This window comes from Lytechinus variegatus, chromosome 3 (assembly GCF_018143015.1).
Source record: "Lytechinus variegatus isolate NC3 chromosome 3, Lvar_3.0, whole genome shotgun sequence".
Taxonomy (NCBI): Eukaryota; Metazoa; Echinodermata; class Echinoidea; order Temnopleuroida; family Toxopneustidae; genus Lytechinus; species Lytechinus variegatus.
In genome coordinates this window covers 37,858,622-37,885,334 of record NC_054742.1, presented here as the reverse complement: position 1 = coordinate 37,885,334, position 26,713 = coordinate 37,858,622, and the positions used below count along the sequence as shown (strand labels likewise).

The 26,713-nt window shown below is 37.9% G+C and overlaps 1 protein-coding gene across 2 annotated transcripts; it reads right to left on the bottom strand.

Annotated features, from left to right (window-relative positions):
- Positions 1-1,988: 1,988 nt before the first annotated feature.
- Positions 1,989-11,079, bottom strand: LOC121410942. 2 transcript variants are annotated; one of them, XM_041603345.1, is made up of 4 exons: positions 10,657-11,079; positions 10,527-10,624; positions 3,302-5,506; positions 1,989-3,079 (listed from the first exon to the last, which is right to left on the bottom strand). In XM_041603345.1, the coding sequence occupies exons 2-3, from the start codon at positions 10,622-10,624 to the stop codon at positions 3,790-3,792; spliced, it is 1,815 nt and encodes a 604-aa protein (XP_041459279.1). In that variant the 5' UTR covers positions 10,657-11,079; the 3' UTR covers positions 1,989-3,079; positions 3,302-3,789. The 2 variants fall into 2 exon arrangements, with proteins under 2 accessions (XP_041459279.1, XP_041459281.1); XM_041603347.1 differs by lacking the exon at positions 10,657-11,079 and having other exon boundaries at positions 10,038-10,618.
- Positions 11,080-26,713: the final 15,634 nt, after the last annotated feature.

Sequence of the window (26,713 nt, the reverse complement as noted above, 5' to 3'; positions counted from 1 at the left end):
ATATAGTAGGGCCTACATGTATATTCAAACTATGTGTAAATTCATGATAGATCCCCTATTTTCGTTTACCAACTCTATCAGTTCTAACCAGAGAACTTACCGGGGGGGGGGGGCATATAGTCCCCATAAAATTTCGAGACCAAGAAAAAAAAGAATGAAAAGGCTAGGAGAAACATGATGTTTTCTGAATATTACGTTAAGAAGGAAAACTACAAAAATTCACAATTTTGCTTGTTCGCTTCCAGCTCATTAGCAACATTTGAGAAATTTTGCCCATGCGTCATCTGGGCCCCTCCATTTTTTTCCTCACTGCGCAAATCAAGCGAAGAAACCATAAAAGAAAAACAATATACTTTGCAATAAATTTAATTAGCAGAGAGCCAAAAGGTTGTAGGACTACAAACATATTATATCTTATGGTAATACAATATGGACGTCTAGAACTTAAAAAGATGAAGAAACGCTATCATTGCGTCACATCATGCACGAACACGTGCCTTTTAAAGTAACATGTAAGTACACATGTGCAGGCCTTGCAGTTTTCAGTCACGTTGAAAGATGATGATAAACTAATCGGAGAAGATGCAACATGGATCGAAAATCAGATCAAATGACATCAAATGCTCCCACATGATAACCCCCACCCCCCCCCCCCCGAAATTTAGATCTCTCTGTTTACAATGCTATATTATGTTCAGAACTGCCTATTGTGCCATGGAGGTAAACGAGATAGGCCTACTAGTTGAATATTGTCCGCTCCCTCGTATGCAACTATAGCGTCACAAACCAACATTTTCTGCCATCGGGATCTTACCGCGTACTAAAAAAAGGGGGGGGGGGGGGGATGCATGCAAAACGTGGAGGCAAAAGGAGTATACAATAACGTACACGGGTTGATGCACGTGTCGGAAGGAGACATCATCCACTAGTATTGTAGAATGTAATCTGTTGGTATTTTGATTGCTTTTTTTAAACATTATTTCCAAATTGATCGACAATTAAAAAAAAAACATCTTTGAAATTTGGTTGAAATGCCTGTGATTGTGTTGAATGATAACAAATTTGTCAAAAGCATTTAAAGGACAAGTCCACCCCAACAAAAAGTTGATTAGAAAAAAGGAGAAAAATCCAACAAGCAAAACACTGAAAATTTCATCAAAATCAGATGTAAATTAAAGTTTCGCTTAATTTCACAAAACAGTTATTTATGCACATCTTGGGCGGAATGCAAATTGGCAGACTGATGATGTCACCCATTCACTATTTCTTTTATATGAAATAGAAAATATTCTAATTTTTCCTCCTTGTCAAGTGAAACAAAGTTTTATTTCTCCCTGAACATGAATAATTACCATTATTTTAACAGTTTATGGTTAAGTTAAGTTGGTCCTTATTGTCAAATCTGTAAAAAAATCAACAAAAAAAAAATTCAAAAAAAACAATAGTGAGTGATGGACATCATCGACTCTCTCATTTGCATATCGCTGAGTTGTGCATTGAAATGTTTTGTGAAAAATAAGCGAAACTTAAAAATGTCACAGCTTTCTTATTTTACATCCGATTTCGATGAAATTTGCAGCGTTACATTTGTTTGATTTTTCTCTATCGATTCATATCAACAATTTTCTGGGGTGGACTTGACCTTTAACCAATACTGACAACCACAGACAATCATGAAAGAAATAAGGTTTTGACAATATTAAGTATTGCACCTTGGTTTTGTGGATTCCCATGATCCTCAAATAAAAGTAACTAAATTATTGGGTAAAGATAGAACATGCATGTTTTGGGAGTAAAATTTTCTTCATATATATATTGAGTAAATTCTCCACAATCTTGTGTAAAGTAGAACCCATGAATTATGCTGTTTACCTTGTATTTCACTTTTACCAAACAAACATGCACGTGCACTCTTTACCAAATATCAGTTAATTTTCACTCAAGCTTTCTTGGGTTTCTTTATACAATGAAGGCATAATCACGAAATGAACGATTCTCGAATGCATTTATTTTAAAAGACATGGCAGAGCAGAATTTCTATCACACAGCAATGACTATGACCATCCGGAAAGAACCATCGACAATCAGTTATTCATTTTAACAAACGAAATGGTTAGTGCGAACCGTCATTTGAAAATATCGCAAAAATAAACTGACACTGCTTTAATTGATTCATCTCTTACATTTTTTATTATCTTAGTGAATTTATTCATTTCATAATATCAATTATTATTCTATGTATTTTCGGAGTCAATATTGTTGGGTGAAGCTCAAAAGAGCAAAGCCAATAAAACCAAAATATGAATGCAGGCCATATAAACTAAGGTTGAAAAGCAATTACCAATCTAAAAGTAATAGGAAACTTTAAATCGTTAGAGGGACTTGAAAACAAATCACTTTTGCTAGAAAAGTTCTTGAGAAAGTAAATGCCGATCCATTGTATCTCCTTGGTCGACCATTTATCTCCCGAAAACCAATTTTTTCACAAAGTGAACCCCTAAAGAACATGAAGAAAGGCCTATTGGAAGGGCTTGCGTATTTACAAATTATATCCTAATAAACTATAAATTTGCAGCTGCTATATATGTATATATACTCACAATATATTACATTCAAAACTAAACTCTCCTGATAAGATACACTTAAAGGGAAGTCCATCCTGATAACAAGTAAATTTTAATGAATGAGAAATATTAACAAAACACATTGACACATACATGTACACGCATTTTAAACTTGTCAATTCTTAATTACCGTTACTTACAAGCGATTTGTCATTTACTATTAATTCCATAAAGTTACCCTTTTTCTAATGGTTTGTATTGACTAGATTTTTTTTCATAGAAGCGTGCATGCAAAAACCTGATAATATATTGAATGCAGAAAAATGATTCTATTTTTTTTTAGAAAACGGTATTTAATGTAATTTACAAACAACATAATGGCTGCTGACATGTTAAGAGACCTTACTGATCGGGACACAACTTGGAACGAAGCAGTCCTCATCGCCCAGGATCGACGCCAGACCCTTGCGGGTCAATGTCCACATGTGGATGGAACTAGCTAAGGTAAGGATACCCTCTAAAAACAAATCAGTCTAAAATGACTGGTTAATAGGGTCAGCTGGGAGCAACTGTTATTCTAGTCATATTTGACTATTTTCTAGTCATATTTTACTAGAAAAGAGTTATTTCTGACTAGAATATATGTCAGAAATGTAAATATCAGTGATTGCCATATCAGTTGCTCCCATCTGACTACTGGTCTAGTCAATTTGACTGATTTGTTTTAAGAGTGTAACCTTGTGTTTTGAAAGTATTTTCGCTAAGCACTCGTGTTTTTCTCATTTTCTGCAATCTTGTATTTGAAAAGATGCAACCCGACTTAAGTGTGAACTTCCCCTTTAACGTACATAATTTTATATTAGAATTTGAAATGAAACTATGAATCCATTAACGAAACATCATTCAATTAGATGTACACGTACCTGAACATTCTAAGACCCACAGAAGAACTGAAGGAAAATATTCCGTATATTACACACAAAAAAATCTACAGAAAGAAGTAAAACCCATTACCAAAAACAAACAACCGTGTACAAAGGCACCTTTCAAATGTCAAGATTAGGCCATCTGGCGGCGTATACAACTAAAATGTAAGTATCAGAACAATATCAGCTCTATAACTTCAGGTAAAATAACCCATCTCCTACGTTCTACTTAGGAATAAAGACCAAGATATAAAGAATGGAGAAAGAAAAAAAATATTTAGAGTCCTATTATTAATCCCTCATCGTGACATGATATGTTGGGTTTGATGCCTGTGAACCATCAGACTTTTTAATTTCAAGGAAGACGGTTGTGCACTTGTGCAGGAACTGCGTGATTTACTTCTTTCGTTGTGACCAGTGCAATTCCTGACCTGTGCATGGCCTAACGTTAAACCATCGACATGTCTCTTGAAATAGGGGCCACTGTGTTCATTTCTATATTTAACGTTACTGTCATCCACAACTGGGGGAGTAAGTGGAGGTCTGTAGCCTTGAGGTGAGGAGAACACGGTACCCCTCTCCTCGGAATATCTCCTTAAAGGCAGGAGTGACATGTAGCTTTTCATTTCATCTCCGTCGTAAGAGTATACATCTTCCAGATCCATTGGAGAGTTCTGTCTTTCTGTCGGCAGGCAATAGTGATCTTGGTTAATCGTGGGTAAAGGAACATCAATGTCGTGTGGTGCTATTCTCGATGAACGTATTGATGTGCGACTGGGCAAAACGTGGCTGAGGCGGGGTTGGTGGTTGAATGGAAGGGTTTCGCCAAATTTGGATCCAGTACTGTGTGTTGACAAGCAAACAGGTTCATTTGCCTCTACGCAATTTTCGACAGGAAATCTCTCTGGATAGTCAATTCCACCACCATTTTGCTCTTGATAAGTTTCATTCTCCTGGGGAGCGGGTGATTGAGACTGAAAAGGAGATGAATGAATTTCTGCATGCAGAGTGACAGGTGCATTCAAGTTGTTGGTACCACTCGCCCCGGTGGGTGTATGAAGAACAATTTTTCCAGATAGGATAGGCAAAGTAAAAGTGTTGTCAGGTGGCCAGGTGAACTTTGATGAAGTAGCATCAGTATTGACTGCCTTGTCAACATACTCTACATACGGGTTACTGTAAGACACCAGCGAGTTGTATCTACTTCCAGTCGAGGACTTCTCATGTCCAATATTGTCCTTCTTTTCGCCGGCGTACCTAGAGGGCAACTCACGGCACTTTCTTTGAAAATCCGTCCCTCTGAAGGAGGCCAAGTTAGAAGGAGATGCAACACCTACGGAGTCCTCTGATCCAGAACTTCTGTTTTCTCTGTAACTACCTTGTGATTTTTCTTCATCTGATCCAGAAGATGTCATGACTGATCGTGGGCCAGACGGGTCATCATCAAGTCCTGATTGTTCATTTTTCATCCAATCGGAGTTCTGCTGAAAGCCATTCTCTGATCCTGGATGGGAGATTTGTGCCGTCTGCTGACTGGCAATTACATGCGAGGCCGTCTCTACTTCACCTTGCAAGAAACCTAGGATCTCTTTCGTAAAGCTTGTAACATCCTGGCTCTTTTCTCCATGATCCTTTACCCACTTTTCAAGAGAGGTAAACAGGGAGACTTGCTGATGTGCTGCAGAAAAGATGTCATTGATGCCCAGTTTTTCAAGGAATTGGTTGACCATACGAAGATAAATGATGGCTAGATCAAGAAGATCAGCCTTGTCAACTCTTCTGTGCCTTGGTAGTTGATGACACAGGGGAACAAGAGAACGAATAGTATCAAGGCATGTATTGATGCGGTCTCTCCTCCGCTTTTCCACATCTTTGTGACTATCTAGATATTCTCTGGACTTCTTTCTTGAGCTTAGATCGAGTGGGTTTTGGTCCAAGTTTCGGCGCTTACCGAGGATGTGTTGGATCTGTGCAAGCTCCGACTGGGTAGCCATAGTATCAGGTTTTGGCAACTTTCTGTAAAAAAAAATCAGTCAAAAATTTAATTCAATCATAATCCAAATTTCATTTTTCCCTAATCAATATTTCTACCAGCTAGGCCTATAAATCCTATAGTGTAAAGTGAAAAATGTGAAATGTAATACACTATCAAAACAGTTGAGCGAATAAATCCCAAATTTTAACCAACACTGGTCAATATACTGTTCACACAACTATTGGGAATAATTTGCCCAAATGATGCGGTATAGTCAATCAGTTTGCTACGTGGCTGGACAAACCGAATTGCCAATCAGTCGGTAACCCATCAGATTTTACCCAACTCTACAATTGCCAAACAGTTAAAGTTCAGATCATTTCCAATTAAAAAAAAAAACTATAGGGCAAGAACAAATGCTCGAGTTTCCAAATATAATTAGGCAATAGTTGTCCCTAAACTAGCTGGTTAAATCATTGTAACTTGTCTTCAGCCATTTGATCAGACTTATATACAGACTGGATAACACGAGAATATGGCCACGCCCTAGCCTAGTCTGCTGTGCAAACCCCTCAATCTATTTTACGGGTCTGAATGCAAAGCCTACAATGACTTGTGTAGTGAATGTCCTCTATGTGCTGGCCTTTGTATATGTATCGTTCCCAGGGACCTGAGCTGCATTACCACAAATGATACCTATCACGATTTTAAGTTTTAATCTTGTGAATCCTTTTTAAATATTGTGATTTTTAATGATTAATTTTAATAATATAGGATATTATATTGCGCACATATCCACCTTGTTAGGTGCTCAAGGCGCTCCTATATTACCCGGCTAAGCTAGGCGTTCATAGCGCACACAGCTTTTTAAGGAATTACTTCCTACCGGTACCCATTCACCTCACCTGGGTCGAGTGCAGCACAATGTGGATAAATTTCTTGCTGAAGGAAATTACGCCATGGCTGGGATTCGAACCCACGACCCTCTGTTTCAAAGTCCGAAGACTTTGAATAAAAACTTTAATATAAAAAAAAAGAAACGGACTATTTACGCGAGTCTTCTTTTGATGTAAACATATAAAACACCAAACCGAATCTGACCGAATACGGCCTGATTCGGATGGTTTCGGTGGATTCGAATGCTTCCGAATCTCTCCCGAATTTCACTCACGGATTCTAGGGAGGGCAGACTATTCCCGAAACCACCGAATGCGTGAATTCGGATGAATTCGCATCTGATTCGGTTCCAATGTAACCCTATAAAATAGCATTATCACGACCCAGACGTAGGCTGTTTTGGTCGGAGGTAGTCCGTCTCGACAGAGGGCACTACTCCGACCAAAACAACCTTTGTCTTGGTAGAGCAAGAGAAATATCTTTGGAATTCTAGTCCATGCATAATAGAATTTTACACCGACTCGGATCTCACGTCTGCATGATAAAGGCTATAGCCTTCGTATCCTGATTACATGCATCGTAAAGAAAAAAGAACACAGATGTTTTGACAATAGCAGCTACCAAGACGAATCTGATCATTAAAGGACAAGTCTACCCCAACAAAAAGTTGACTTGAATAAAAAGAGAAAAATCCAACAGGCATAACACTGAAATTTTCATCAAAATCGGATGTAAAATGAGTTATGACATTTTAAAGTTTTGCTTAATTTCACAAAATACTTATATGCACATCCTGGTGGATATGCTAGATAGGAGACTGATGACGTCATTAACTCACTATTTCTTTATTATGAAATAGGGAATATTCTATTTTTCTCCTCATTGTCAAGTGAAACAACGATTAATTTCTCCCTGAACATGTGGAATGAATATGATTCCGTCAAGTTGGTCGTCAATCTGAATGAAATATTGAATAATTCAAACGATAAAAAACAAAAGAAACAGTGAGTGGGGGACATCATCGACTGTCTCATTTGAGTTGTGCATATCACTGTTTTGTGGAAAATAAGCAAACCCTTAAAATGTCACAACTTTCTTGGTTTACATCCGATTTTGATAAAACCTTCAGCGTTTTGCTAGTTTGATTTTTCTCTCTTTATTGAAATCAACATTTTTCTGCATGGGGTGGACTTGACCTTTAAGAAAGGAGCATTTTCCTGGGGCCTATTGCATAAAACTTTTTACCTGAGAAAACTCTGGTAAAAACTGAAAACTAAGGTTAGCCTGATCTCTGCCATTGACTTTAACACAGGGCAAAAACTCCGGTAAAACAACCTTAGTTTTCTCAGGTAAAAAGTTTTATGCAACGGGCCCCTGGTCTTTTGCGTTTGTTGTCCATGTTGGCTGATGTCATGTTTCAGAAAATACATTTTTAACGACATGCTGCAGAAATGGAGCACAAAAATTCGGCAGCAGACAAAATATAAAATTTGTTATAATTCGATTTGCCCCGACTTGCACAAGACTGCAAACGCATAATGGCCAACGAGAGAGACACGACATCTACAAGCTATTTGTATTTTTTTCTCTGGAACCCCCCCCCCCCAAAAAAAAATGGGATTATGAATCATACCAATCACAATTCAGCCTCTACCTTGAAATTTGCATACATTTCCCCGAACAAACTCATGGAATTAGATGCAAACCAGAACTACACATTATTAATTTTCACGGATTTAAGTGATGCAACATCGATGTCTAATCATGGAAGGCTTCTGTTAATTCATGGACTAACCGACAGCGACCATGATAAAAATATATGAATATGAAGAGAATGTTTCTTCAGATGATAACGACAGTCGGTGTTCGTGAATTTATTAAATAATTCATGAATATCCATCTCTCAGAGGTCCATGGTGTGACCGTAGACACGACCAACCCTACCATCCCTAATTCGTATTCCCCAACCATAAAATCTACCATAAGTAACCCCATGTTGGTAAAACATTGTCCAATATTCGAGTGAACATATTCGCCCAATAATGTTAACAACTGGAAATGCAAAAGTAAATTGAATAATGATTGCCCGTATTTTGACCAACCAATAATTAACCAACTTTAGATGAACTAAATATAGTGAAATCTTTTAACATTCACTCAATTATTGATACGAGCACCCCTTTGACTTTCAAGAATTACGAAATTGTTCTACGGTACCTATTTACATCTATTCTACAAAATGGAAAATCACAAGTTGTCTTCCTCTGTATATGGTTAATAACTGGAGTCATGTCATCAGAAAAACAAAGTTCCCAATTTAGATGCTTTATAAATTTCCCTTGTTTTAGACCACAAATAGGCAAAATCAGGTAAGGGTTGCAGCCCCCCTCGTCGTTGCAACCCCGGGGGGGGGGGGCACTTCCATTAACGAGTGGATAAGAGACAGTGGAAACAAGTACACTCTAAAAACAAGAAATGTTAACTTAACTTTTGAAAGGTTGGAGGAGTGACAACATTTTCTAAATGTTGCATTTACCACTTTAAGTGGTTCTACCCAACATTTAAAATGTTGGATTCAGCTTTATACAAGGTTGGATTTAACATTTGGAAAAGGTTGTCACTCCTCCAACCTTTCAAATGTTGATTTAACATTCGAATTTTTAGAGTGTATTTTCCATATTCTGAAAATGCACCCCTTAAAGGTCAAGTCCACCTCAGAAAAATGTTGATTTTAATAAATAGGGAAAAATCCGACAAGCACAATGCTGAAGATTTCATCAAAATCGGATGTAAAATAAGAAAGTTATGACATTTCAAAGTTTCGCTTATTTTTAACAAAATAGTTATATGAACGAGCCAGTTACATTCAAATGAGAGAGTTGATGATGTCACTCACTCACTATTTCTTTTGTTTTTTATTGTTTGAATTAAACATATTTCAATTTTTACGAATTTGACGATTAGGACCTCCTTGCCTGAAGCACAAAATGTTAAATAATGGAATTCCACGTGTTCAGGGAGAAATGAAACTTCATTTCACATGACAATGACGAGAAAATCAAAATATTTCATATTTCAAACAATAAAAAACAAAAGAAATAGAGAGTGAATGACATCATCGACTCTCTCATTTGGATGTAGCTGGCTCGTTCATATAACTATTTTGTTAAAAATAAGCGAAACTTTGAAATGTCATAACTTTCTTATTTTACATCCGATTTTGATGAAATTTTCAGTGTTATGCTTGTTGAATTTTTCTCTTTTCATTCAAATCAAGTTTTTGTTGGGGTGGACTTGTCCTTTAACAATGCAGCCAACGTTGTAAACTTTTATTGCAAAATAGTATGAAAATTGAAAATACCTTTACGAATACATTAAGGCAGCTTGCAGTACATTTTGATGCAACTCTTGTAGGATTATGGCTACATTGACATTACATCCACAGGCGGATCCAGGGGGGCCCGACCCCCCCCCCCCCCGGCATTGGCGGGGCAAAAAAAGGAAAGAAGACAAAATGAAAGAAAGAGAGGGGAAAAGAAGAGAGGGGAGACGAGAGAAAATAAGATGTGGAGAATTGGAAAATAAAAAAATAGAATAAATAAAATGAATTAATCAATAAATAAAAACTAAAATAAAAATGTGATTTTTCATGTCATTATATGAAATTTTTCTTACCTTTCTTGATAAAGACTAGAGACACATGGACACCACTATGTTCCTTAAATATTGTCGAAGACGAAGTGATCGAGTCCCAACGATTTTTACAAATCAAGTCCTTTCTATCAAATCAAGTGATAATATTGAGACACACGAAAGACAGGCCGTGTCGTCCAATTCGCATGAGATCTGAATGATGAATGAGGATAATCTGTCGTGTAGAGTACATGCAACGATTGATGTTCAGTGTTCATGTAGAACAACAACAACAAACATGACATGGAACAGAAGTGGGCGAGTCCCCTCCCTACATCATTCTCCTGGGTCTATATGAGTGTGGCGATCAGTCTATAGGAACAGACCTTTGGTTTTCGCAATAACAGTCATAGTCTGACTGTATTTGACACAGACAGTTTTAGAGTCTATAGTCTTCACTGTAGACAGGATAAACTGGTAAAAATTGTCAAAATACGCGTGCTTGCTGACTACAAGGGAATGTTCACTAACCTTGAATATGTGCTATTTCGATCGTTGATTGGATCGATGGATGACAAGTAGGCGGTGCATCTATGATCCAGCTCTTCTAAATGTACGTTTGCACTCATCACCTCGCAAAGGTCCTGATTTTCAGGTGTATGTTATCGCTTGAACTAAGAAAAGAATGATCCAAGTGTCAAAACAAGTGCAATCGCGCCCGGGATATAGGCATATACATTTTACACTGATGTGCCTACGCTGACCCGATTTTGCATGTGTCTCGTCACGTGTATTATATAATCACAGATTCCTGTTTCATTTCTCTTTCCTTCTCTCTCATCTATTTCCAAGGTATTCAATCATATAAGCCGTCTTGAAATAATCAGTATGGTGTTCCTTTCCCTGCTTTGTCTAGATCTGGACGTTTACAATTATTGTTTGGAAAACCCGACACCATAGAGATATATTATAGGCCTACTAATACGATATGCAATGAGTGAGTGTCGGGCATAGAGAGAAGGTGAAAAAAGAGGATTTGTATATTGGTGTGTTTTCGTTATGCAATCAGTGAGTGTGTAGGGTTTTCCAAACAATTATCTACGAACGTCCAACTCTAGACTACTCTCTGCTCGGCATACAATGGGCTCACGTGGAAGCAAAATATGTCACGTGTTTTTATGCGTGAACCAGACCTACTTCGGAACAGCCGAGGACACAGCGTTTGAGCAGCTCAGCGTAGTCTACAAACGGAGGCGGTGATCAAGCTTAGCCGAGAGTTCTCAGTCTACATTCAGGATACGAATCACACAAGATTGAAAAGAAGCATTCTTATTTATGAAACTATTTGTGGTAGGGTCCACTATCACACAATTAAAAATGCGCGACTGAAAGACACCATTCTGCTAAAAAGCAGCGTCAACCCGGGCTACGCCATCCATGACTACACGCAGCCGGGGGGGGGGGGGTCCGGGCAGAAGGAAATTGATGTAGGGTCTAAAAATCGAAGCTGGCCTATATTTCGTAATCTATCCCTCTATTCTAAATGAATGAATAAAATTTGCCATCCCTTATATTACCTCAATGATGACTAGAATGATTAGTTCATTCAGTGCACAGTGGGTGGGGGCAAAAAAAAATTCGCGTGAGTCCATAATAGCCAGGCATACAGACCTTCTGATCTGAAAAAACAGGCATACCTGATTCAAACATATTTTTAAAAATATTATTTAATGTATAATATCATATCCCTTTTCCGTTTCCCAAGATCTATCTCCCCCCCCCTCACCCTTTTTAGGGGAGGGGGATAGGGAAGTCAATTGGGTGCACGAGCCCATCCCAATACATATATTCGCCATTTTACGTCAATCACTCTCCTAAAACCGCAAATCATGTAAATTTATATAGATCTTTATATAAGTGAATGGATTCTTTCTCATGAAGACTTTTGCTCTCAACTATTTGCTTTCCTTTTCAGCAAAATTTCAGAATAATATTTATTAAAAAAAAATCTGCGAGTACTTTCAGTAACATCACCTTTCTTTCGTCAAAATGGGGTGACAATTAAAAATAAGAGCACCATTTTCAAGTGTTTGCGTATGTATGTGAGAGAAGGGGTAGCCTGGATCGCTTTTTCCCCTGAATTCACACCTGATGGTATTTTTTATGATCATCATTCTTTAATAATCATTAATAATAATATCAATAATTTCAAGGTATAATCAATAATTAATTTCGCTCCCATCCTTGGATAACGCGAAGGATTTACATTAGACGAAATGGCTGTTGGACCATGGATCTAGCTCAGTCGGTAGAGCGGGGTTTCGGATTCCGATGACCCGGGTTCGATTCCCAAGTGGTACGCTAGTGTCCTTTGGTAAAGCATTTATCCTCATTACCAGGTCCCTCGGAAAGGACTTTTGGCCGTTGGTCCCCTGGTTGCTCGCTCACAGGTATTCGTGCTTTCTTAGCAGTCAGGTAAAAAATCTCGGTATAACATAACATCTAGTAGGTAGGCTCATGATTGGACCGATTGGCTATTAAACTAAATGGCTATTTGGCGATTTGGGAATTGGACAAAATGGTTCTTAGACGATTTGGTTGTTACAGACAAACTTATCATTGGACCTAATAGTTGATGGACGAAATTATAATTGGACAAAATGGCAATTGGACGAGTTGGACGATGTGGATATTGGACCAACTGAAATTGGCCGACGTGGCTATTGGACCAAAAAACGTTGGGCTAACTGATTAATGGATGATTTGGAGTAATACGAGCTTGGATTTAGACAAAATGGTCAGTGGTAGACGAAGTGGTTGTGGACGAATTGGTTTTAGAACAGCAAAATGATTAGACAAAATGGCTATTAGACAAAATGATTGCTGAACGATATGGCTGGTAGACGAAATGGTGATGGACGAAATGGCATTAGACAAAATAAAGGTAGACCATGTGGTCAGTGGACGGGAGGGTAGGAGACGAATTGGCAATTTACCATTCTGACGGGGGGGGGTGGTCATTCCGCCCCCTGCCCCAGCTATAATGATATTGGAAAGGAGCGATATCTAAAATCTGTAATAAAAATGACATCATTCTTTCTATTATATACCACTTGGAGACTTCATCTATTCTATCAATATTCAGGAAATGGCTTTCTGATAAAACGCCGATAAATGCTATACTATAGTTTCTTATACTCAAGGGCCTACTCTAACTTTTCAATTCAATTTAATGTAAATAACAGTTTAAAGTGTATTGCAATTCATTATGAGACCAAACCAAGGAAAGTGCTAACGTTGATGGTCAAGTTATGATTTTGACAAAAATGTAAAGAATTATTATGATTATACAAAAATAAATGGCTATTGGACAAAATGATGACTGAACGAAATGACTGGTAGACAAAATGCTGATGGACGAAATGACATTAGAAAATTATGAAGGTAAACCATGTGGTGAGTAAACTGGATTGTAGGAGACGGATTGGCCATATACACTCGATTGGTTACAACATTTTAGTGACAGAGTGGGACAAAATTCTATATTAAAAGCATAGGCCTATATACAATAAAATACGGTGGATAGCACATGTACATTCAGCGTGACTGGCACAGTCATGCTGGTCTTCCATGGGATCTAAAACATGTAACATTAACATATTACAACTAAACCAGATTGAAATAACAGATTCTAAACAAACATGTACAGACGATAAATGGACACAGTGACGAACATAAATGATTAAAAATACAAGTATCAACAGAAACCGGCCATTTTTAGATAAAACGCAAGAAAGCAGAAAAAATGTGAAGGGGTGCAAACCTAACAGGGAAATGGGGAGGGGGTACCGGAGTCCATGTGCTACAGATCAACAATTTTAGATTTGAAAATGCTTATACTTGGGGATGATTTAATGAGAGGAATAAGGGTATTATAAGCTATTGCGCCCTTATAGGGGTCCGACCACTTGACCGAAGGTCCGCGAGGCCGAGGGTCCGCTAGACCGAGGGTCCGCAAGACCGAGGGTCCGCGAGACCGAAGGCCCGCGAGACCGACTTTTTTCCCTTCATCGGTTGCCGCGGTCAAGTGGTTTAAAACGCCTCGTTGCAGCGGCGTAAAAGGTGCCTGTTATCGGACCAGGGGGTTAAATAATTCCCGGTAACTAAATAGAATCAGTGGCGTTGCTATGATTTCATTTTGGGGGCGGTGGTGAGCACGCGAATCGTGCGAAACACTACTGCGCGCACGAAACGTCTCTCGGGGGGGGGGGGGTGCAGGGAGGGGGTGCATGTTTCTGCTACTTACAGTATAAACTAACGATGCCTTATTTCACTGACACTACTTAATCATTAACTCTACTTATTTAACGATTTTTATGGTAATTCTGCTTCATGATCTTGTGCATTTAATGTTTAACAAGAAAACTGGAAATATTATGGAAACACAAACACCTGGAACATTGATTCTTCATTATGGGCAATCTTATCTTAGCTTTTTTTTCATTTAAACAGAATAATAAGAAGAACAAGAAGGTGAAAGTTCTAAAGAAAAGAACGTACATTAATACCTGTCCTCGGGTGAATGGTCCTTCGGGGGAGTTATCATGGGGGAGTCGCCCTCCGGAGGAGTAGTCCTCTGTGGGAGTTCTACTATAAAACCTATTTTTTATTGGTGTTGTTACTATTTTTGTTATCATGATATCAGCAGCTGCAGCAGTAGTAGAAGTAGAAGTCATAGTAGTAGTAGTTGTTGTTGTAGTAGGAGTTGTAATCATATTCGTAGAAGTAGTAGTGGTAGTAGTAGTAGTAGTATTAGCAGTTATATTATTACCGTTGTTTTTATAATCATAATTATTATTATTACTATCATTTAAATTGTTAACATTATTCGGCATTTTTGTTTTGTTTTGTTTCATTTTGTCTCCTTTATTTTATTCATCACTTTAGTTTATTCAATCAATTTTTAAAAGCGACACTCCAAATAAATGGATGAATATTTTTCTAATACCAGACAACGTTTTATAAACAGTCCTGTATGTTAAAGTTATATGTTATGATTTCGTAAGACGATAAAGTAAGAGAGGGGATGGGGTGTCCGATTGCGTAGTATTATGAAAATCATTTTTGCAAACTATTCCCAGTCTAATAATACTAATTCGGCAGAAGCTGAAATGTTATAAAATTGATATGAAAAAGGGAATCTATTAATGAATAGTTGAATAAATGAATGAATAACAAAAAATGAACAATTATATGTATTAATTGATTTCAACTTTGTAGCAAAAAAAGTCACCCCCCCAAAAAAAAAGGGGGGGAACGTGAGCGAGAAAATAGGAGAACGTAAGACGAGCGAGAGCAGACAAGGAACAATTCGAAGAAAACGTCACAGCTTCCGTGCTTCGCGCGGGAAGGGGAGACTCCCCTTATGGATCGCCCTTCGCGCGCTCATTATTAAGTAATTCTCACACTTCGCGTGCTCACCACCGCCCCTAACATGCCTAAAATGAAATCCTAGCAAAGCCACTGATTCTGGACTTTGTTACCGGGATTTTTTTTCTGCCCTCCCCCCCCCCCCGATAACAGGCACCTGTAACGCCGCTGCAACGAGGCGCCTTAAACCACTCGACCGCGCCAAACGATGAAGGGGGAAAAAGTCGGTCTCGCGGGCCTTCGGTTTCACGGACCTTCGGTCTCGCGGACCTTCGGTTTCACGGACCTTCGGTCTCGCGGACCCTCGGTCTAGCGGACTATCACCCTTTTATACTTGAAGGACCTTTTGAGGTAATTTGTTCTTGGTTTGGGTAATTTAAATTTGGTTCCAAACGGGAGAGATACGTGATGTGATACTAAAAATGATTTCTTAAATTATTTTGGGGACAGATTATTCATGATTTTATACATGAGAATAAAGAAAAGATCGTTTCTCCCTTTTTCCAACAATTGCTAATAAAGTATTAATACATTTCACCCCATTTCACGAAATCATTCATTTGACATAATATAATACAAAGAGCATTGGTCTAACAAATGAACAGTGTACTATACTGTATACCAAGCACGCGCTTAATGCGACTTGAAATGTATACAAGCTTTGGGCACAAATCATTAATTATTCACAGTTATGACGCGATGAAGTAATTCCTCAAAAAGCTGTGTGCACTGAATAGGTAGCCTAGCTTAGCCGGGTAATAACAGCAGGGCCCGCTGGGAGAACAGTTTTCGGAACTGAAGTGGCTACCCTGGGTAAATATACCTTTATTATTATTATTATAAACACAAACTATTATTTTTATTATTTCAGTGACATGCTGAAAATAAAAATAAAGGAAATCCTCGCACCAAACTCCCATTTCCCTGCACAAACAAAACCCTTCAGCAACATTATCGGTTATACAGTTACAGTTTTATCATTCATGTTCATTCCATTCGAAGACCCGGGGAAAACCCCTTTCCGAATACCTTTTGTGTAAAATAGTACAGCTGTTGCCATGAGCTACTTTTTACAATTAAATAATTGATAAAATAACACCTTATCGGTGCAGGCCTGAATGAAATTTAATCATTGATGGGGGGGGGGGGCATAATACCGAGCATGCAGGCTAGGCGTGATATTTATTATTTGTTTATGAATGAAAGACAGGGAAATTGAATAGGCCTCTACTGTGAGAAGTGAAATGGATACAAGCTTTGGCGCATACATTCGTAATTCCGAAGCTTCGTTATTCCGAAGGTTCGGATATTCCGAAGGTTCGTTATTCAGGTTCGTATTTCCGAAGGTTCGTAATTCCGAAGGCTCGTTAGTCCGAAAACGAAATAAGGTTCGTAATTCCGAAGGTTCGTTAGTCCGAAAACGTAATGATTAACGAACCTTATTTTGTTTTCGGACTAACGAACCTTCGGAACAACGAACCTTATTTCGCTTTCGGATTATTGAACCTTCGGAACAACGAACCTTATTTCGTTTTCTGACTAACGAACCTTCGGAATATCGAACCTTATTTCGTTTTCGGACTCACGAGCCTTCGGAATTACGAACCTTCGGAATATCCGAACCTTCGGAATAACGAAGCTTCGGAATTACGAATGTATGCGCCAAAGCTTGTATCCATTTCACTTCTCACAGTAGGCCTATTTAATTTTCCTATTTGCCTATTTAATGTTCGGATTAACGACCCTTTTACGTTTTCGGATTAACGAACATCGAGGTATAGGCAATTTACGTGTTTCGGAATTACGAACCTTCGGAACTACGAAGTGTAACCAAGCTTTGGATATAATTTGATTTTATGTGATTTTTGTTTTCTCCTGCATTCATAACATTCGTATATAATACATTTTTCATCACATAACAAACATGATAGATTGGTTATCGTTTTTTCCAATGAATCACAACGAAAAATGGACTAGGGCCTAAATAAAATATTTTTCTAAACAGATAACTACTACTAAAAGAATTTCAACATTTACAATTTACAGGATAAGGATCTCTCATTACAAGCAGATTGCTTGAAAAATTACAACCCCGGATTAAAACACATTTAATAAATTAATGCAATTATTAAGCAGAATGGTGATATTTGTTCATAATTTTAATGATGAAGATGGAGATGATAAGGATTAGGATGATGGTTAACGTTCGCCTTAAATGAATAAAGAGATGGAAATCTTTTTACACTCTGTATGGTAGAGAGTTTCTTAAATCGGTATCGTGGTGTCGATCTAAGTGCAATAAGCAATTAGGGGTACTAGATATAAATGACTTTATTGACATGCCCCCTCCTAATTTGACCCAGCCCTTTCCCGAAGGAAAAAAAGAAGAAAAATCGGTATTCAGACTTCGGGGGAAGAACCAAAGAGAATTATTTGGTGATAAAAATAATATTCAAGTTTTTTTCCCATTTGATATTCTGGCATGCGCACCCGGCGCAGTGGTGCAGGCCGGTGCAGGCATTCAAAGACGGTTAATCGGTTGCTGGCGATCACAACGCGGGGGTGTTCTCCATTGGCTGCACCCTCTGAATTGTTCTGATAGGTGTGGCAAAGTGGAGAATCGTTTAAAAAAATATTTTGTTTTTATATTATTTTGCTTGTCAAATTTACATTAGCACCCACCGATATATGTCTTGTAGTTATTATTCCGGGGTCATTTAGAAGTTTCTATGAGAAAAGGTGACATTCATAGGCGGATCAATAATGGGGCCGCCCCCCCCCCCCATCCTTACTGGCGGTGCATAAAGAGTATAAAAAAGGAAGGAATAGTATATAATAAGAGGAGGAAGGGAAGTGAATGAAACAATTAATAGGATTGAAGCTATACTGGAGAAAGAAAAAAAAAACTCTCGTTGCTCTTATAATTTATTATAAGGCTATATAAAACAAAATTGCTCGCACTCTCGTCACATAGAATGGTAATCTGCTCAAGGGGATTGTAAGAGGTGGGCTCAAAATATCCCCTTTTCAAGTCAATATGCATTAATAATTCTGCTCGCGATTCGAGTTTCCATCGTTTTGTTTTAAGTAGCGAGTTACACATCCTAGTCCTAATTACAAAAACTTCTGAAAAAAAAATAACTCGCACTACGCGCTCGCATTAAAGTGAAACACTTTCACGAGTTCCTGTAAACAGCTCTTCAAAAGTCCCTTTTACACTGGCGTGAATCTGGTCTGAGCGGGGCGGGGGGAGGGGGGTCGGACGATAGCAAAATCTGGGTTGAAAATTCAAAATTTTGGCGTTACTCCCGTGTCAAAGGCTATACTGGGGTACAAACGTGTAATATTACTCTCTATCACTTTTTGTGATGACGGTTAAGGCCTATCACAGTTTCTTCAATTACTATTTTAATGATAGTGACATTAACTATGCCGTTGGGCTGACTATCAATATGAATATGCGAGCGGGCGAAGCGAGCAAGCAAAATTTTTAGTAGTTGGAAGACTGAATGATGTCCAAAATGTCTTTCAAGGGGTTACTTAGTATATGAGAGAAATTCTTCAATAGAACGAGCGAGCGTGGATTCGAATAATATGCACATGTTAATAAAGGAATGATTGGGTCACTTATCAATATGAAATGATACTTCAGAAGAAGAAAAAAAGGAAATAGAAAGTGATAACGAGTAAATGAGGATTTAACTGTCTAATGAAAACTCATTTAGTCATTTGTTAGAATTGAGGTGAGATTTGAATAAGATTGGATCAAATGCAAGATGAGAATCACAGTTATCAAGAATAAGAGTGCATTATTATGACAGACCACAATATAATCATCCCGAATCGTGGAACCACCACATTGATGCAACTGAAAAAGAAAATATTGCAGAAAGAAAATATTTTGATTATCTTATCAAAATTTTGTTTATAGTTTATTGGTTTGATTCATTACTTTATCAATTTTCAACATGCCAGTAAAAAAGATAGAAAAATACAAATCAATTATGAATTTCAAAACAACAAAATATTACTATACGGAAGGCGTTGCGTGTACATGTCATGAGATCCCATACAAACCAATTGTTTATCGACGATAAAAATTTTAAAAAAATAAAAATATTATACCAATACAACCTGGGTCCATTCATGTATCAATTAAACAATAATAAAATATGCTACCAGCAATTTTTTATTCTACATTTAACAATAACAAAGCTATTCATAAAATACCCTACGCGTCAATCCGACGAATTCCATCTACCTCTACCATGTCTACCCGGACAATTCTTGCAAAATCAATATCCACTTTCGAAGGCCATAGACTTTGGAGCACTATTGATAATACTATCAAAGATTCCCCTATTATAGCCTAAATTCTATTAAAGATTCCCCTAGAAAAGGTTTCTCCAGGATACTCGTCAGTTGATTATAAACCCTTCATCACTCAAACATTATATAGCATTACGAACATTTTGTGAACGCTTTTCGTTTCCTGTTGATCCATGAGATTCACTGTGAGTGCTAGGGCAAGAAGAATCTGGAGACTTTCATTTTCTCTTTCTTTCATTTTTTTTAAAAACTTTACTTTAAGTAGATTTATGCTCGAATTCTCACCATGTTGTACTTGTTTATGTTTACACTGTTTATACGAATATTTTATTTCGAGGCTGCACTTTACAGGCTCTGCTTTTTAGCAGCCAAGAATAATCAAGCATTCTTAAAAGTAATATGAATAAATGAATACATGCTTAAATAGTATAGAAATGAATAAAAAAAAGTTAACTAACAGTCCATAGCGCTGATCCCTCGAATATGTAAAATGCACATTAGTTGAATAGAACGCAAATATTAAATCAAACAGGAATGTAAATAGGAGAGTAAGGAGTGTATAGGCATAACAAATACGGAGAGTGGATTTTTGGGGAAGTATTGTATGGTCATGGAAGATAAAAAAAATAATAGAACAATAAAGTATGGGGGTTGCTTCACGAGAAATAATGCTTCTTTTAACATTCTCAGTGTTTTCATGTCCTATAAAATTTAAATGATTTATGTAAATTCTTCTCTCTATTGAATGAAGCATCACCATAGTAACTCCTATTATTATAATCTGAAATTTTGACAATTGTGCAATATATAGCTGCGGTATTGATAGCTTTAATCCATGTGTTAAAATAAGACACCTGCCTTGAATTTAAAGCCTCTTTAAAAAGCTGTCTTATATTTTTAATCTTTCATTATGTACTGAAAAATTCCATCGGATTTGAAAATTGTAAATTACACTAATACAGAAAAAGGATGCTATTGGGAATTATATACCCATATCTGTACTTCCATATTTTTCTAATATTCTTGAGGTTGTTTATAATCGTCGAGAAATATTTTAAACTAAACATGCAATAGTGAATTCTTGCGAGTATAGTTTTGGAAAAAAAATGTATCTACTGAGATAACTCTTGTTGATTTACATACCGGTATTTATATAATATCAATGAAAAATTGCATACTCTAGGTTTATTTCATAATTTAAGCAAAGCCTTTGATTCAGTCATTATGTTTGAAACAAAATATTCATAATATACCGCACAAGAGATGGAATTGTTCAAAAGATCGAACTCAAACTGTTTATCAGACCCAATGAAGGTAAAGTGTGGTGTGGCTCAATTACTACTACTACTACTACTACTACTACTACTACTACTACTACTACTACTACTACTACTACTACTATTATACTACTACTACTACTACTACTACTACTACTACTACTACTACTACTACTACTACTACTATACTACTATACTACTACTATACTACTACTATACTACTACTACTACTACTACTACTATACTACTATACTACTACTATACTACTACTATACTACTACTACTACTACTATTACTACTACTACTACTACTATTACTACTACTACTACTACTACTATACTACTACTACTATATACTACTACTACTACTACTACTACTACTACTACTACTACTATACTACTACTACTGCTACTACTGACTATTACTACTACTACTATTACTATTACTACTACTACTACTACTACTACTACTACCACTACTACCACCACCACTACTATACTACTACTACCACTACTATACTACTACTACTACTACTACTACTGCTACTACTTCTTCTTTTTCTTCTTCTTCTACTGCTGTTGTTAATACAGCTACTACTACTACTACTATACTACTACTACTACTACTACTACTACTTCTACTACTACTACTACTACTACTAATACTAATACTAATACTACTACTACTACTACTACTACTACTTCTTCTTCTGCTGATGCTGCTGCAACTGCTGCTGCTGCTACTATACTGCTACTACTGCTGCTGCCGCTACTACTACTACTACTACTACTACTACTACTATACTACTACTACTACTACTACTGCTACTACTACTACTTCTACTACTTCTATACTACTACTATTACTACTGCTGCTGCTACTTCTACTACTGCTGCTGCTGCTACTACTACTACTACTGCTGCTGATGCTGCTGCTGCTACTACTACTACTGCTGCTGCTACTACTACTACTGCTGCTGCTGCTACTACTACTACTACTGCTGCTGCTGCTGCTGCTGCTGCTACTACTACTACTGCTGCTGCTACTACTACTACTACTACTGCAGCTGCTGCTACTACTATACTGCTGCTTCTTCTATTAAAACGAATAGGGACAGCTGATGCACAATCTATAGTAGGTTCATGCCCTAACTGATTCCAGTTCGTTGTAATTACAAAATCGAAATTACACACCCGCTGTGCAAACCCTCCACTAGAGTTAAGTGGTCTGATTACGCAGCCTACTTGTACAATGACTTGTGTACAGACACTGACAGAAGGCTCTCTCGTTCGGGAAATTGAAACAGGAAAGTTTGATGTCCTAGTCTAGTGTAAAGACCCACATGTTCATCAAAGTTTCAATCAGGGCCTGCACATTTTCTTTTCCTGCGTTACCTTTCAAAATCTCTTCTTTTTTTCTTATTCTTTCTTTTTTTTTGTCTAGTAGTGTCATTGGCCCTAATTTCGGCAGCGATGATTTACTGTTCTATATAAATGATAGTAACGAAAACAAATACCATCGTCGTCTGCCTAGGTCAGTATGCATAGCACGTGATGTTCAGCCAGAAGACACTCCAATGACCACTCTCACGTGTTTCCTCACATGTCGTGTATCAAAGCTTGACAAGAACAGAACAGAATTATCAAAAAGGACTATACGAGGAAGAATGTTATATTATTTTGTTTCATGGGGTTAGCGATGTCATCAGGCTGACTAACAGCCACACCTTACTACTGGTCGGCGACCCGATTTGGAATAAAATTTGATGCCAATATTACTTGAGACATAGAATATCTTACTGTGTACTAAATCAAGCAATCTGTGGATATTATGCTATATCATCCCTATAGAATAAAAGCAGGTTCAATATCTAGCCATAATGACGTCATAGCAATTGTACGATGGCTACGATTTGAAACTAATTTGGCCATTACTCAAAAAATAAAGGCCTGCCATTATCCAAATTGTCATATTAGTATTCTTTCAGTTGATATAAAAAAACCAAAAAAGACACCTTTCATTCGTGTTCCAAAAATCGGACAGTGGACCAATTAAGCCTTGAAATAAGCAGCTGCAGACCGGGGGCAATTTTTCAAAAAAAATTGCCCCCGGCTCACGGGCTTTTTACAGGAACCGGGGGCAATTAGATATGCTATAACGGAGGTTTACCTTGAATTCTATTATGAAATATGGCGCTTTTAACATTTTGTTGACGAAGATGGCGCTCTTTAATATTGAAGCAGGGCACACACCACTAACTATTTCCCCATAGACTCATGTGTTAATAATGAGATTTGAAAAAATCGCCAAAAATCAGTCTTGATAACGACATCATCCACACCTTCATCATTTGGTAGTTCATCCAATATCCTTCAAACGCTAAAGATATGAAAAGGTGTTTTTCAACATTTTTTCGCGCTACAGGGGCTCGAACCAAGACTACATGCAAACTTGGTTGCAGTCACAGTGCTCACAGGGTTTCTTGGGCAACTAATTAAGGTCCCATAAAATCCAGCATTGACAAATTACTGCTCTCCCATGGGACTGAACAGATCCAGTAGTAATCCCTCTCTATGCCCATATGAAAAAAATTGCCGAGATATGCACCGTTGATTTTATATGAATATTTTTCCAACCATTACGTCAGGTACGGGTCTAAAGGGGATTCCCAAAATTGCCGGATCCTATTAGTGGTGTGCGTCCTGAACGGATAGCAAATAAAAAATAATTTTAAAAATATTTAAAAAAAATCTTGCCATCCGTTGAGTACTCATTGCGTACGTGTTTCCATCGAGAATACGCTCGCCCTTTTGCAATATTGATATTGAATGATTCGGAGCACCAAGGGGATTCAAAATAGAGATTGAGTAAAGCAAACTAATTCCCTTTGAACCAATTTCGAACCCGCCAGCAGAAACTGTCAGTCGCGTACTTTGTCAGGGGCGGATCCAGGATTTTGAAATAGGGGGCGCCAGCGGCGAGGGAGCGAAGCGACCGAGCGGGGGAGGATGTGGGAGGGGGGATACCCCCCTCCCACGGCAGGACTTTTTAAAAAAATCATGTCCAAAAGTCGTATTTTGAGAGCACCTTTAGAAGAAAAATGCACACTTCACTGTAACTTCATGAATAAAAGACACATACTGACTCATTTAGGAGCTGGTTTCCAGTCACACACCGTATAAGCGGTCATTCAAAACATACATTTGGCAAAGGCTCTTCACTTGCTTGCACGAAAGTATTTTTATTCTCCCCACCCCAACCCCCACCCCCCCCCCCCCCCCGTCACATAAAATCTTCGCTCCTTACGCTGACATTATAGCTGCCTATACACAGCAAACGCGGAGTGGGGTCGACTGGTGATTGAGAATATACAATTTTGCTCCTTGATAATTCGTTGGAATGATTGCTTCGGCGAAACTTAGTTGAGGCGCCCTGGATAATATGCCTCTGAATCTACCAGAAAGTGTAAAAGTTAGTTTACATTAAATACAAATATGTCTGACCTATACATTTCAGTGAAAACGTACATGACCAAGGCAGAATGATAATGCTGCGCACGTGGCGCCCGATATAGGGCTTCATCTTTGAGTGAAGAATAATCTCGGGGATAGACATTATCATTCGCATCGTTGACACTTTCTCTCGCGATCTGTTACTTACAATTTACATGTATTTGCCATAAAGACGGACAAACGCATGTTACAAAAAACACAAAATTTCGGGAAAAAATGATATCCAATCCAACATCTTCACACTGGTCACTGCACTGCAACTCCCGATTACAAGTGGTGCAACTTTCCAACCAATCGACTTGCGCGCCCTGGAATTCCGGAATTTTCATATTGCAATACAGTATGACAGAGGTGCATTTGTGCGAACACAAAGGCCATGAGCGTAAGTTAAAATATAGTTTTGACTAGATCTAGCCCTTGAAATTGACTACATCGTACCAATCCAGTAAATATAACCATAAAAAAAATCCGGCGAAAATAGGGGGGGCGCGCGCCCGGGGCGCCCCCCTCTGGATCCGCCACTGATTTGTGGTACATCTAATTCCTTGCAAATGAGTAGACAAAAGATCCCTGCATAACTCCACACCAACAGGTCATGTAGAAATAGAAATGTGGTGATAATTAATTATTTAGCTGCATATCAGTCTGTTTATAATTATGATAGTCCATTCTTATGCTACCGTCACAACTACAAATACGAACAGCTTACGAACGATTTCATACCGTATTACATCGCCCTTTTCAGGGGGATGCGACAAGAAATGGTGCGCTATATTTTCTGAAATAATTATGGATCAAATTTACTTGACTGTAATATACACTAATCTGACATATAACGTCATTAACAAAAAGGATCGAATTTTAATTTATATTTATCAGGAGCGTCAAAATCTGGTTTCTATATTCATGATAAAGGTCAGATTCTTACCGTTTTCACTTATTAAAGGTGACTTGATATAATCTGGCAAAATATCTTAGCACAATATGGCTTGGGAAATCGTGTTTAATCATAACTTGTGATCAAATGACAGTTTGTTTATTGATACAAAAGATAAATTATATGAATACAATTATCTATTTAAAAATAGTGATTCCCGGTTTTCTCCATGAAACTGACAGCTTCGAACGGCGAACATCGAAGGCAATATAACTGCCGTAGTTTTTTTTGTTCTTCTTTTTTGTATGTTTAGAAATGAATAGCTGCTTGGATAAATTTGTTGCCAATTGGAACTCCAGTCATCAAAATTTCTTAGGTGAACGATTTGAAGAATTTCAAGGAAATGTGAAAGTTGCCTTATATTAATGTTTATTTTTTTGTGAGAAATGCATCTGCCCTCTTCTCCCTTTTCCGGTGCTGGATATAACCATATAAGGGGCCCCAATTATGTCTTATCGACATTCGGACCCATCGTTTAAACAAGAATGATCCATGCTCTCTTTAACATACACATAAACATGATAAATGCACGTTTCTATGAGGGTTGGGGGGGGCTTCTGCCCCTTGCTACTGGCGGATTGCTGAATAGTTATCATATACCCTTCAGAAAGATACAAAACTGTTGAATGCTTCATTATTATGTCAGTCTGTTCTCGTGGACGCATGGTGAAATTTCCAAGCTTTGTTTATGCATGCCCCTATAGGGTTAACATAGGCACCCCTTCCCAGATTTTTCGACGTGATGAATAACCATGTTTTTGCGAATACTAAAAAAAAAAAATATAGTCGCTACCCGACCCCCCCCCCCCTTGCCAAATCCAGGATCCGCCTATGACTATGGTCGTCTTCCCCCAACCAGAATTTCCTTTCATTGCACCTGGTTTTTCCCTAACATTGGAGGGCAGGGGCGATCCCCACCCCTTCCATAGTGCCCCTGCCTGATTAGAAGTTTTCATATAGCGATGCAATATTTTAATTCCTTGGTGAATTTGATAAGAGCCGAAACTTTGGATAATTCTTCTAATATGTTATACACATTGAGGGCACGCATGGTTAGGGGGAGCTTTGTGCATGGTTCAAGCCCCCCCCCCCCTAAAAAAATGGGGAAGGGGGTAATCTGAAAACAATGTAAAAATAAATTGACGCGTTCTGGGCGCCAAATTATAACAAAAAATTTTGTGCATGAACAGATGAAGCGCGCCGAAAAATAACAATGACAAAACCTCTTAAAAT

What these genes read in the sequence shown, in the direction of transcription:
- LOC121410942 (XM_041603345.1), bottom strand. Translation starts at nt 10,624, where the DNA reads ATGAGTGCAAACGTACATTTAGAAGAGCTGGATCATAGATGCACCGCC. An exon ending in CGAAATAGCACATATTCAAG is followed by an intron (nt 5,507 to 10,526) that starts GTTAGTGAACAT and finishes TTTTTTTTACAG; the next exon opens with AAAGTTGCCAAAACCTGATA.